We start from the raw sequence: 10,555 nt of genomic DNA, 5'->3' as shown, positions 1-10,555 counted from the left end.
GACCTTGGTGTTATCAGCATCATGCTCTAAACGAGTTAGCTAAGTTTAATATTGAGTATGCTTAGCAGTTTTCCTAAATCCTAAAAGAAAGTCATCAGGTGTGACAAGAAAGCTAATGCTCATGAATTGTATGTATTGAGCTGGTGACATGAACCTGCCTGGAGAAAATAACTGCCACAAACCCCTGTCAGTGGAGGATGCACCTACATCAGCAAGGATGTTAGTTGGTCAGCTCCCGTCACAGATCTCTTGGCCACAGGGCAAAGACTTTTTGTTTTGACACAAGACATGGAGAGAGCCAAAGATCCATGCATGCTTGTGCAAGGTCTGCTGTGTTTGAGAATGTGTGCTACTGTAGTGAGGAACTGGAAGTACGCAAACCCGGACTGCAGACACTACAGTTCCAGTATGATTTTCTAAGGTATGTGCAGAGTAACCACATAACTGACACCATGTACTACATTTCAGGTTATTTCACTGACTGACTCTCACAACTGGAGACTAAAGAAGTCTAAACTTACAATCAAAGTGTAGATCTGCTAAAGATCTTATTTATTTTAGGAGTGTTTTGAAATATCTTCACATGAAAATAATATTAACTTATTAATATTTTTTCTCTACCGTTAATTTATGGTTTGAAAAGTTTTATATGCAGTAAATCTGAACTCTTTATCCAGACAACTCCACAGCTCTCTTTTGCTGACTGATGCCCAAACAAAGTAGTTACATAGTTTTATTTGAAGCTTCAAGCATATAAAAAACCTCACTGCTCTATAACCTTCTATCTAGCGAAGATAAAACTTGGTAAAAGATCATGGAATATTGAAGTCCTACAGCTAACTTAATCACAAGCTGGGCAAGACTTACAGAAGTTGACTTAAAGGAGCTCTATTTCTACTAATATGTACTCATTAGTAATTTTATCTCCTAAGGCTTGTGTAAGTGCATTTTGGGACAACTTCTGATGGTTTTGTAATTAAACTTCACCTTTGTTACACCACAAACCATACCACATTCCAAATTCTTACAGCAAAGCCTATCCACATCAGTGAGACTTATTTCATCTTAATGAAAATGGAAATATCACGTCGATCAAGTAACTCTGCAAGTCATTTTACTTCTTATGAAAATGCAGTAGATCCAATTTTAATAGGAGTCAAAATCCTACTGTCTTAAGATTGCTTTGAAAATAACTTGAAGTTTCTGGATAACATGAGTTTAATGAAAAAGATTACATCTCAGTGCACGAGTAAGCTTATCAAATTTACATAGTCACAGTGTAGTCCAGGATTCCAAATTATTCCCAACAAAATTCAAGATACTAGAGTTCACAACGGTTACCCTTCTTGACAAAAACAGACACAGCAATGGCTATTTTTTTAGTACACAGGGTAAAGAGATCCATCAGTGTTTGGGGCCCCTCCATCAGTGAAGAGGTTCAGGACAGAGCTACAGAGAAACTTCCTCTTCTGACTTTTCTTTTTCAGAGCCCCCTTCCATTGTACACACTGTCAGCCTTTTAGTAAAACAGTGGGGAATCCTCTACCACACGTACAGCTTTTACCTGCTAGAGTAGAGCATAGGTTGATCACGCTGATAATGCTCATCTGCATTCAAGGAAGAAGAAGAAATTGTGGTTGCCAAGGAAGCTGCTTCAAACAGAGATGGAGTGCTTGGCACTAGATCTGGCTGATGGCGTGAACCTAGTACTTCATAGATAAAAATAAATAACATTAACAAATTTCATTTCAAATTAATCCAGGAATCTTTATGCAAGTGTAAGGAGTCAGGTAGTCCTCTCAACAGCTTCTTGAAGCAAAGACTGTAACTCTTCAAAAATACTCTGGGAACAATTAATTTCGCTTCAAAACACTTCATGTGACATGTTTTTTTAAAAGTCAGTGAAAAGAACAGCACTGGCTCTGGCCTTTATCCACTAAGCAGGCTGAGTAATTTTTTTAGGATTCCCTGAAACCCAGAAGATTAATAACATACTATAACCTTGATTCTGACTTCCTCCTTCTCTTGAAGGTCCACTCTGTCAAATACAGTTAGCAACTCTCTCCATGAGAATAACCTGACTCTGAAGTTTTGAAAGATCAGCGAGACAGGAGTCTTTCTAGATATAGGGCTTCTAGAGCTTATACTAAGTTCCTTTAAAAACATTGTTTAGGCTGCTGATTGGAAAGAAGTTACCTTCCTCATCAAGGCTGGCACAGCTTTGTCCTTCAGCAAGAATGCCATGCCTTTCATCCTTCCACTCCCGGCTAACAGCACACACTATCTCTTGTGACGCTGCCTTCAGGGCTGTGATGGAATTGCACCGTTTCTTTGAAGGTGAAGACTTTAAAGCTGCATTACCAAATAGACATAGGTGTTGAGTGGTGTCATTTTATTCCCTTGTACATCTTTAATAGCATATAGAAAAGCAAGCTCTATATAAAGCTATATTCTGAATACGGATGAAGAACACATCCAATGCAAACCGACTTATTAAATGTTATATTCAAACTAGAGCCAAAGGTATTGTTATTTCATCTTTGAGTGAAGTACTTTTGTCTTTTCAGGGGTTTCCTACTACTTATAGGACAAAAAACCACTAACTTTGACATCATTAAGGTAAAAATATCCTATGAAGTATCAACACATGTAATAAAAGACAGAACAGTACAGAAAAAAAACCAAAAGACAGGAAAATTCAAAAGGCATTTGGAGTATTCTGAGAGGTTATGATCATTTCCTGGAGCCAAGAACTATTGATATATAATAATGAATGTGCTACAGTAGAATTTCCACTTCAGTGGCATGTGTTAAACATCTTTCAGTAAAAGAAACACTTTCAAAACAGTGACAGCTTGCACATTTAGGTATGATCACCTCCTTTATAATTCTTAGCAGGGCCTGCCAACTTAACATGGCATTTTGGGTGAAACTCTAGGGTCTGACCATTGCTACTACTTCTGAACCATGACACCCCTAATTTGTAGTTCTTCTCCAGAAGGATGCCAGCCAGTTCGCTTAGTGTTTTTCAGTTGCTAGCTGCTGACCTCCATGCATTTGCTGCAAGGTTACTTCAGCTGCTCTCCAATAGTTCATACTGTGCTGTACCACAAAATTCAAATTAAAAGCATCCCAGACACTTAGCTAAAGACTGAAGAAGAGAATCAGATGTGTAGCTCCAAGACATTGTTAAAAAATAACACAGGAGATAGCTGCTGAGCTAGCTTCTGCCCAAGGCTGAATGTGCTTATTATGTTTTTATTGTTTTTTATGAAGGACTGCTTTGTGTGCTAGGGGAAGAAGCACAAATTCATAATAGGCCTTAAGATTTCAAACAGAAATGTCTAACTTCAGTTTTAGAAACAATGTTCCTTAAGACAGGAACAATTCCCATTTGTTATTTTATGGAAGACTGATAATGCATTTTAACCATTAATCTGTATAAAAGTAGATTAATAACCTTGTACGGAGAGCAGATCAATAAGAGTGTGATATTAAGACAGGTTAATAGCCTGGAAAAATGAGACAGACAAATAAAGATTAGATAGAAAATTAGTCATGATGTCCTTAATTGTACATTGTAGCTTTCAGATACAGAACGGGTTGTGTCTTGTGCTGACACAGATACAGAAGGCAGAATTAGAGAGAACTGAAAATAGACTCAAATGTTCAGGAAACAAATCTAGTTGCATGAGACATTTATTTTGTCCAACAGACAGAAAGATCAAGTTGTCTATTCCTTACTCTCTATCAGCGCAGAGGAGTTCCTTTGAATATTGTCTCAGATAACAGAGCTTCCACCAGTTCTCTTGGCAAAATTATTCCAGGGTTTAAGAGATTTGAGTCTCAGGAGGCTCCTTCCTCCTTTCAGCTGAATTTTGTCATATCACATCAGGACCTTTTATTTTAATATTAACCAATTTGTTTCTGAAGGGTTTAACATTTAACACCTTAAGTTGTTAATTTGTGTTAGTATTTGTAATCATTCTTGTTTGTCCTGGGTTTAGCTAAAACCCAGTCCTATTTAGTGATTTTTACTTTCCAGTTTAGTCTCTTCTAAAAGGCTGCACTTTCTGAAGTCAGCAGCATGTTTTTGCAGACAGTGTCTGCTACTGGCAGTGATAACACCTGATGTTTACAGTTACTGCCTGGGACTGGGATGCAGAAAGGCTCTTGCTGATACTTATTCCTACAGTGACCAAGGCCACTCCTGGCTCTCGTGTGCCACGCTGGGGGTGCCGGGTAGTAAGAGGGGTCACAAGGAAGTAAAAGGTTGCACCTCTGGGAGGGTAATAGACAGGACAGGTGACCAACGAGAGTATTCCATCCCATATACATCATATTTAGTATAAATTGAGTGATCACGAGAGTTTCTGCCCTTTCCCTTCTTTCTTCTTCTTTGCTCCTTTTCTGCAACGGCCGGTGTCCAGGGAGGACTCCATCTGACCTCCTGCTTTTGATCTGGATTCTGAGTTCCCGAATCCAGCTCCCTGTATCCAGCTCCTGCTGCCGCTGAGCCTGGGGCTTTCCCAGTGCCTCCTGCTCTGCAGCATCAGTGGTGATTGCTATTTGGGGTAAGGAGTCGGGTTTGATATCGGGCTACTATCTATATTTCTATTATTGTTTCATTAAAGCTGTTCTAGTTTTTTTTCTTCTCTAACCCGAAAGTCTCTCTGCTTCATTCCCTTTTCCTTCCCATTTAGGGGGGAAGAGAGGGTTAGAGAGCATCTGTCCGTGTTAGTGGCCGGCCGAGCCCTTATCCACGACATTGTTTCACTTAGTTCTTGTTTAGTTCTGTTCCTCATTTGTATTTGGTTCTACCACTTCCCACATAGACTTGTTTCTCACTGCAGGTAACTAATAAAAACATTGAGAGACCAGCATAATACTGGACAAAAAGGTATTTACAAAACACCTTCTATCAATTTGATAAAACATCGCATGCTCAATACTACTTCTGTAGCATTTGAGCCAAGTGTCTATTCCACATTTTGACACTTAACTCCAAATGAGATACAGTTCCTCAAGTACAATTATCAAACAGCTAACTAGTATCAATTTTAGACTCTATAAACTACATAGTTCTAGCCAATTAATTTGTATTTGTCAAAAACTCTGCTTTATAAAATGCAATGAAACTCACAAAATACTGTTTCCCAGAGGCTAAGCAAAAATATCACTTCTTTCTTACCAGAAAGACCTCTTTCAGACCTAATCATGTATGTTCTAAACTGCCACATCTCTAACATCGGTTTTCACGGACAGGGTTAGAGTTTCACAAGCTCACTCCAAATAACTTGATTCCTTCCAAAAACAGCTGGATACTGTTTTTGCAATAAGTGATTATCATCAGACAAAATGCAGATTAACAAAGGCCAGCGCAGCCTGAAAAATACTGACTTCCAGCGGTAGAAATTTTAGTAAAAATAAAACCTGATCTTAACTTTTGATGGAAGAAGATTTTTAGAAGATGAGTCTCTAAACTTTGACTTTACTTTCTTTTCTTTTTTGTAATTGTGCCGTAAGAATATACTTATCACACATGGAGGAACTATATTTCAAGGTAGAGATGAATATAAGAATTTATGTTCAAGATGTGTATTCACGAATGATAGCTAATTTTCCCCCGTTAATTTTCAAAGTCAGGCTAAATTCAGCTAGTCTGAAAATAAATCCGTTACTTTAATACTTGCAAATTCTGCTATTTTACTTCAAAGCTGTACTCAGATTTTGATAAAACATCTATTTTGCTTTATGGGATTAAAGTAACATTAATTTGTTCTTTTGTTTGGAATCAAGAAACAAAATGGGACAGCTATTTCTCCAACATCTTTGCTGAAATCTAACTTCATATGCCTACATAGTAGTTACTTCAGCATTTGGACTCTCTAGAGGTGCAGTGCTGTGACGGAGTTAATTTTCTTTGTAGTAGCTCTATGGTGCTGTGCCTTAAATTTGTGACAAAAACACAGTGTTGACAGCACACCAGGGTTTTAGTTATTGCTGAGCAGTACTTATACAGCATCAGCACCTTCTCACACTGCCCTGCCAGTGAAGAGGCTGGGGGTGCACAAGAATTTGGGAAGGGATACAGCCAGGACAGCTGACCCTAGGTGACCAGAGGAATATCTCAGATCACATGATGCTATGCTCAGCAATAAAATATGAGATAAACAGGAGCAAGGAGGAAGCATACACAGTGAAGGCATTTGTTTTCCCCAGTAACCATTACACGTGATGAATCCCTGCTTTTCTGGAGATGGCTAAGCACGCGCCTGTTGATGGGTAGTGGATGAATTCCTTTACTTTCCCTATTAAACTATCTTTACATTAACCCAAGCTCACTTTTACCCTTTCAATTCTTTCCCCCATCCCATGGGCAGGGTGTGGGAATGACTGTCTGTATGGGACTCACCTGCCCACCAGGGTTAAACTACAACAGAAGAAGAACTCATTATGTAGCATCCATTTCTTATCCTCCATCCCCAACGCCCGAAGGTGATCTACAGATTTGAAGTTCTACTTCAACTTATAGAAATCAATTTTCTTTGAGAGAAGTGACAATCACTAGTCAAATTATTGCTCCAAGACTTAATCTCAAGCCTTTGGACAACTCTCAGTAGCAATGTCCCTGTGTAGAAACAGTGGGTTTCTCTTTGATTTTTTTCTTTCCTCTGTGTACTGGGTTTGCATGGCAAGGTTTTGGTAGTGGGGGGCTACAGAGGTGGCTTCTGTGAGAAGCTGTTAGAAGCTTCCCTCATGTCCAACAGAACCAATGTCAGCGAGCTCCAAGACAAACCCATTGCTGGGCAAGGCCAAGCCCATCAGTGATGGTGGTGGCACCTCTGTGAAAACGTAGAGAGAAGGGGAAAAAAATTGCTGCACAACAGCATCAAGAAGAGAACAGTAAGAATATGTGAGAGAGAATACTCCGCAGACACCAAGATCAGTGAAGAAGGAGGGGGAGGAGGTGCTCCAGGTGCCGGAGCAGAGATTCCCCTGCAGCCCCTACTGAAGACCGTGATGAGGTAGGCTGTCCCCATGCAACCCATGGAGGTCCACAATGGAGCAGATATCCACCCTGCAGCCCATGGAGGACCTAACAACAGAGCAGTTGAATGTGCCCTGAAGGAATCTGTGACCCTGTGGAGAGTCCATACTAGAGCAGGCTCCTGGCAGGACCTGTTACCTCATGGGGAGAGGATCCCATGCCAGGTTTGCTGTCAGGACTTGCTCACCCTGCGGGGGACCAACACTGGAGCAGTCTTTTCCTGAAGGACTGCACCCCACTGAAGGTACCCACATTGGAGCAGTTCATGAAGAACAGAAGTCTGTGGAAGGGCCCCATGTTGGAGAAGTTTGTGGAGGACTGTCTTTCATGGGAAGGACCCCATGCTGGAGCAGGGCACGAGTGTGAAGAAGAAGGAGTGGCTGAGACAAGGTGTGATGAACGCCCTTTCCTCATGCCTCTGCACTGCCTGGGTGGAGGAGGTTGAGAAATTGGAAGTGAAGTTGAAGCTAACAAGAAGGGAGGTGTGGTGGGAAGGTGTTTTGAGACTGAGTTTTATTTCTCATTACCATATTCTGATTTGATTGGTAATAAATTAAATTAATTTCCCTGAGTTAAGTCTGCTTTGCTCTTGATTTGTAACTGGTGAGTGTTTTCTCCCTGTACTCCCTGTACTTATCTCAATCCATGAGGGTTTTGTTATATTTTTTTCCCCTGTCCAGTTGAGGAGTGGGTAGAGTGGCTTGGTGGGCATCTGGCATCTATCCAAGGTCAACCCACATACCCTGTAAGTAACTAGCAGTGATATGTATCTTACACTTGAGAATTAATTAAAAGATTAACAAGTGAGAAATAGAGGGGAAAACTAAAAATAGGTGACGGTGACAAATACAAAAGACTTTATTAATTTCCAACTTCTGATTTTTTTTCCTTGATAAAGCACAGAAGATGGGAAGAAAGGAAGAATGCCTATCTTTTCAAATATGCTGGAGGTGGTATGTAAATCTTTACTTTTGCAAATTAAACACACTAAAATTAATGGTGGTATTCCTATAAATAACAGATGCAGGACTGGACACATCGTTAGATAATGAAAGTTATCTTTATATCAATGCTACCATAAGGGAAACTATTATACAAAAAATACATAGCAAAAAAATTTCTGTACTTCTAGTATTAGAGTACAATCCCATTAGCTCCAGTGAAGAAACTCAACTTCTAGCAATGTTAAGACCTACATGAAGCTGAAGAAAGGATTCTCTTATTGCCAACGCAGGAGTGTTCTAAAGTAAATATAATAAAAATATCTATCTAAAAGAGTGCAAGTCACAACTTTCTTACCTTGAACTTTCTTGAAAACTCTTGTACTCATAAACTTTAAAAATCTGTCTGCATAAAAACTTGGTCGGTGAACTGAAACAGTGTCCTACAAGATTTAAAAAGGTCTCAGTCACATTTTCCATAAGTAAATCACAAGTAAACTGTCAGGAGGAAGCTGAGTATCTCAGGTAAACTATATCATACATTTAAGCCACAATCAAGTGCATCTTAAAAAGTTTTTCCTTTTCCAAGGTTAATTCCTCAAGAACTTTATTTTAGATATTTCATTTATGAAATTATGATTTATGACTTACATGGCCATATTCTGCAAAAACTTCCTAGCATTCTAAGCAGTTTTTTTTCACATTGTGTACATTTTTCAGCTATAGAGTCATCAATGTCCTGCTAAGTGGCTGCTGTCTTGCTGAAGTCATAAAGACAAGCTGACCATTTTAGCTGCTTTTTGAAAGATCAACAAATAAAATCAGAGCATGTATTGGGAAATGGACCTAAAACATTTCAGCAACAGCCCAAACCACGTGGTGATGGTAGACTTCAAATATACCAGAGCTAGATCCTTCCTGGTCTACGTTCCATTAGCTTAAATATCAGCAGATAAAAAAATCCCTGTACTTACACCATCATAAACAAGAGCTTTCCAAGAATGTTCCAGCTTCTTCACTAATCTAAGCACATAAAAAAAAAAAAGGAATTGCTTTATAAAATGTAAGTAATGTCAGAATATCTTAATGAATAAAAGCTTGAAATTCAACTTACCTATAAGACTGGAGAATATCAATAATACCCATAAATAGAAGCAGCTTTTCTCCTTTATGGCTTTTAGCTGGAATACCTCCCATTCTGAGAGAAACAGTAAAAATGTAGTTAGATTATCCTTTAAGACATCTCTAGCCATCAGTTAGTAGGTGAACTGTACCTTTTAGCAAACCCAAATAAACAGGCACAACATTCAAGCTACATGCCACAGTGCAAAGTCAGTCAAATGCGGGTCACTTCACCCACAACTGATCTTAAATAGTAAACCTTAGGTATCTGGGTTTCAGTGGTACATATACATTATAAACAAAGAGTATTTTAGGATAGCTTTTAGATAGAATTGGAAATATTTAGATAATCTTAAAATTGGAAAAAAAGGTAGAAGTCAGTTTACTAGGAAAATAAATAATTTAGCCTAGCTAAAAGAGAGTTTTGTCACCTTATTGATCACATGTAACAAAACCGTAGAAAGCCTGCACATGATTCCAAGTCTGAAAAGATTGTCTTGTATACTTTTCACTAAAAATTAAATACGTGTTTTTCAAAAATTTCTTTACAGACAGATTAGAGGCAGAAAAGTATCAAGCTGAGAAGCCTGATGATCTGGATCTCCACTTGGTTCTGAGTATTTACTCTCAGTTATGACCTTAAAAGAACAAGCTGCTCATCCTAAGATCCTCTCTTCTATTCCAGCACCTAGAAAAAAGGTGTCTGTTGCTTTTAGAACCATAAACTGATATGCAGTTTTCAGTTTGTCAGCTTCTGTTGACATTGATGGATCCAGTACAAAATCAGAAGAGACTGAAGATGCAAGATATTCAATACCTACAAATATTTTTATATTTTTAACAGTTTCAGAAAAAAATACATACCCGAAACAGCTATCAAAGACACAGTTGAGTGTATATTCCCTATTCTGCCACTAAAGGACAGCAGTCCCCTTAGTCCCCTCCCCAAACAAAACAAGGCTACCATCTACTTGACTTTTTTTTTCTTTTTTTTTTTCTTTTTTTGGGTGGGGTTATTATTCCAGCCACAAAGGAAACCATGTCAGGACAAGCGGAGTTTAGATTACTCTAAAAGTCTGTTACTGTAAACTCCAGCTCAATTAACTAGTCAGACATTCAGAAGCGTTAAGTGGTTTACACAACTATATTCTCCCAGCTTTTTCTGGAAGCTATGACTGTTAATTCAATCTACTATAAGCAGTCATTGCTGCTGCATATCCATCCTCAGCCTCATGCTTGCGTGGCCTTACGATCATGGCAGAAGAATAATCTAGGGGTCTTTTTCTTAAGACTGAAGTTCATTTTCATCCACCTCAGTGAGGTCTGCCACACTAACAGTTACATCAGTATGAGAGAGGAGACAGTGCAAGGGGCTAACTGAGATGCTGCAGCAGGCTTTCAGTAGCGGTGCTAGACTGCTCAGGGTCTGGGCAGCACTAGA

The 10,555-nt window shown here is 39.0% G+C and overlaps 1 protein-coding gene across 1 annotated transcript in view; it reads right to left on the bottom strand.

Annotated features, from left to right (window-relative positions):
* Positions 1 to 349: 349 nt before the first annotated feature.
* The window catches only part of LOC104271614 (phosphatidylinositol 4-phosphate 5-kinase type-1 beta-like), a gene marked incomplete at its 5' end in the record, with an annotated part of 11,582 nt that continues 1,376 nt past the window's right edge, over positions 350 to 10,555 (bottom strand). The window contains 6 exons of the mRNA XM_009866332.1: positions 350 to 386; positions 1,565 to 1,709; positions 2,197 to 2,352; positions 8,351 to 8,435; positions 8,967 to 9,015; positions 9,107 to 9,190. Coding sequence (XP_009864634.1) covers positions 350 to 386; positions 1,565 to 1,709; positions 2,197 to 2,352; positions 8,351 to 8,435; positions 8,967 to 9,015; positions 9,107 to 9,190 — 556 coding nt within the window. The remainder of the gene's footprint in view (positions 387 to 1,564; positions 1,710 to 2,196; positions 2,353 to 8,350; positions 8,436 to 8,966; positions 9,016 to 9,106; positions 9,191 to 10,555) is intronic.

The sequence above is a fragment of the Apaloderma vittatum genome, unplaced genomic scaffold, assembly GCF_000703405.1.
Source record: "Apaloderma vittatum isolate BGI_N311 unplaced genomic scaffold, ASM70340v1 scaffold22603, whole genome shotgun sequence".
Lineage (NCBI taxonomy): Eukaryota > Metazoa > Chordata > Aves > Trogoniformes > Trogonidae > Apaloderma > Apaloderma vittatum.
Note: the sequence above shows the minus strand (reverse complement) of the source record. Positions and strands in the feature narration are given on the sequence as shown.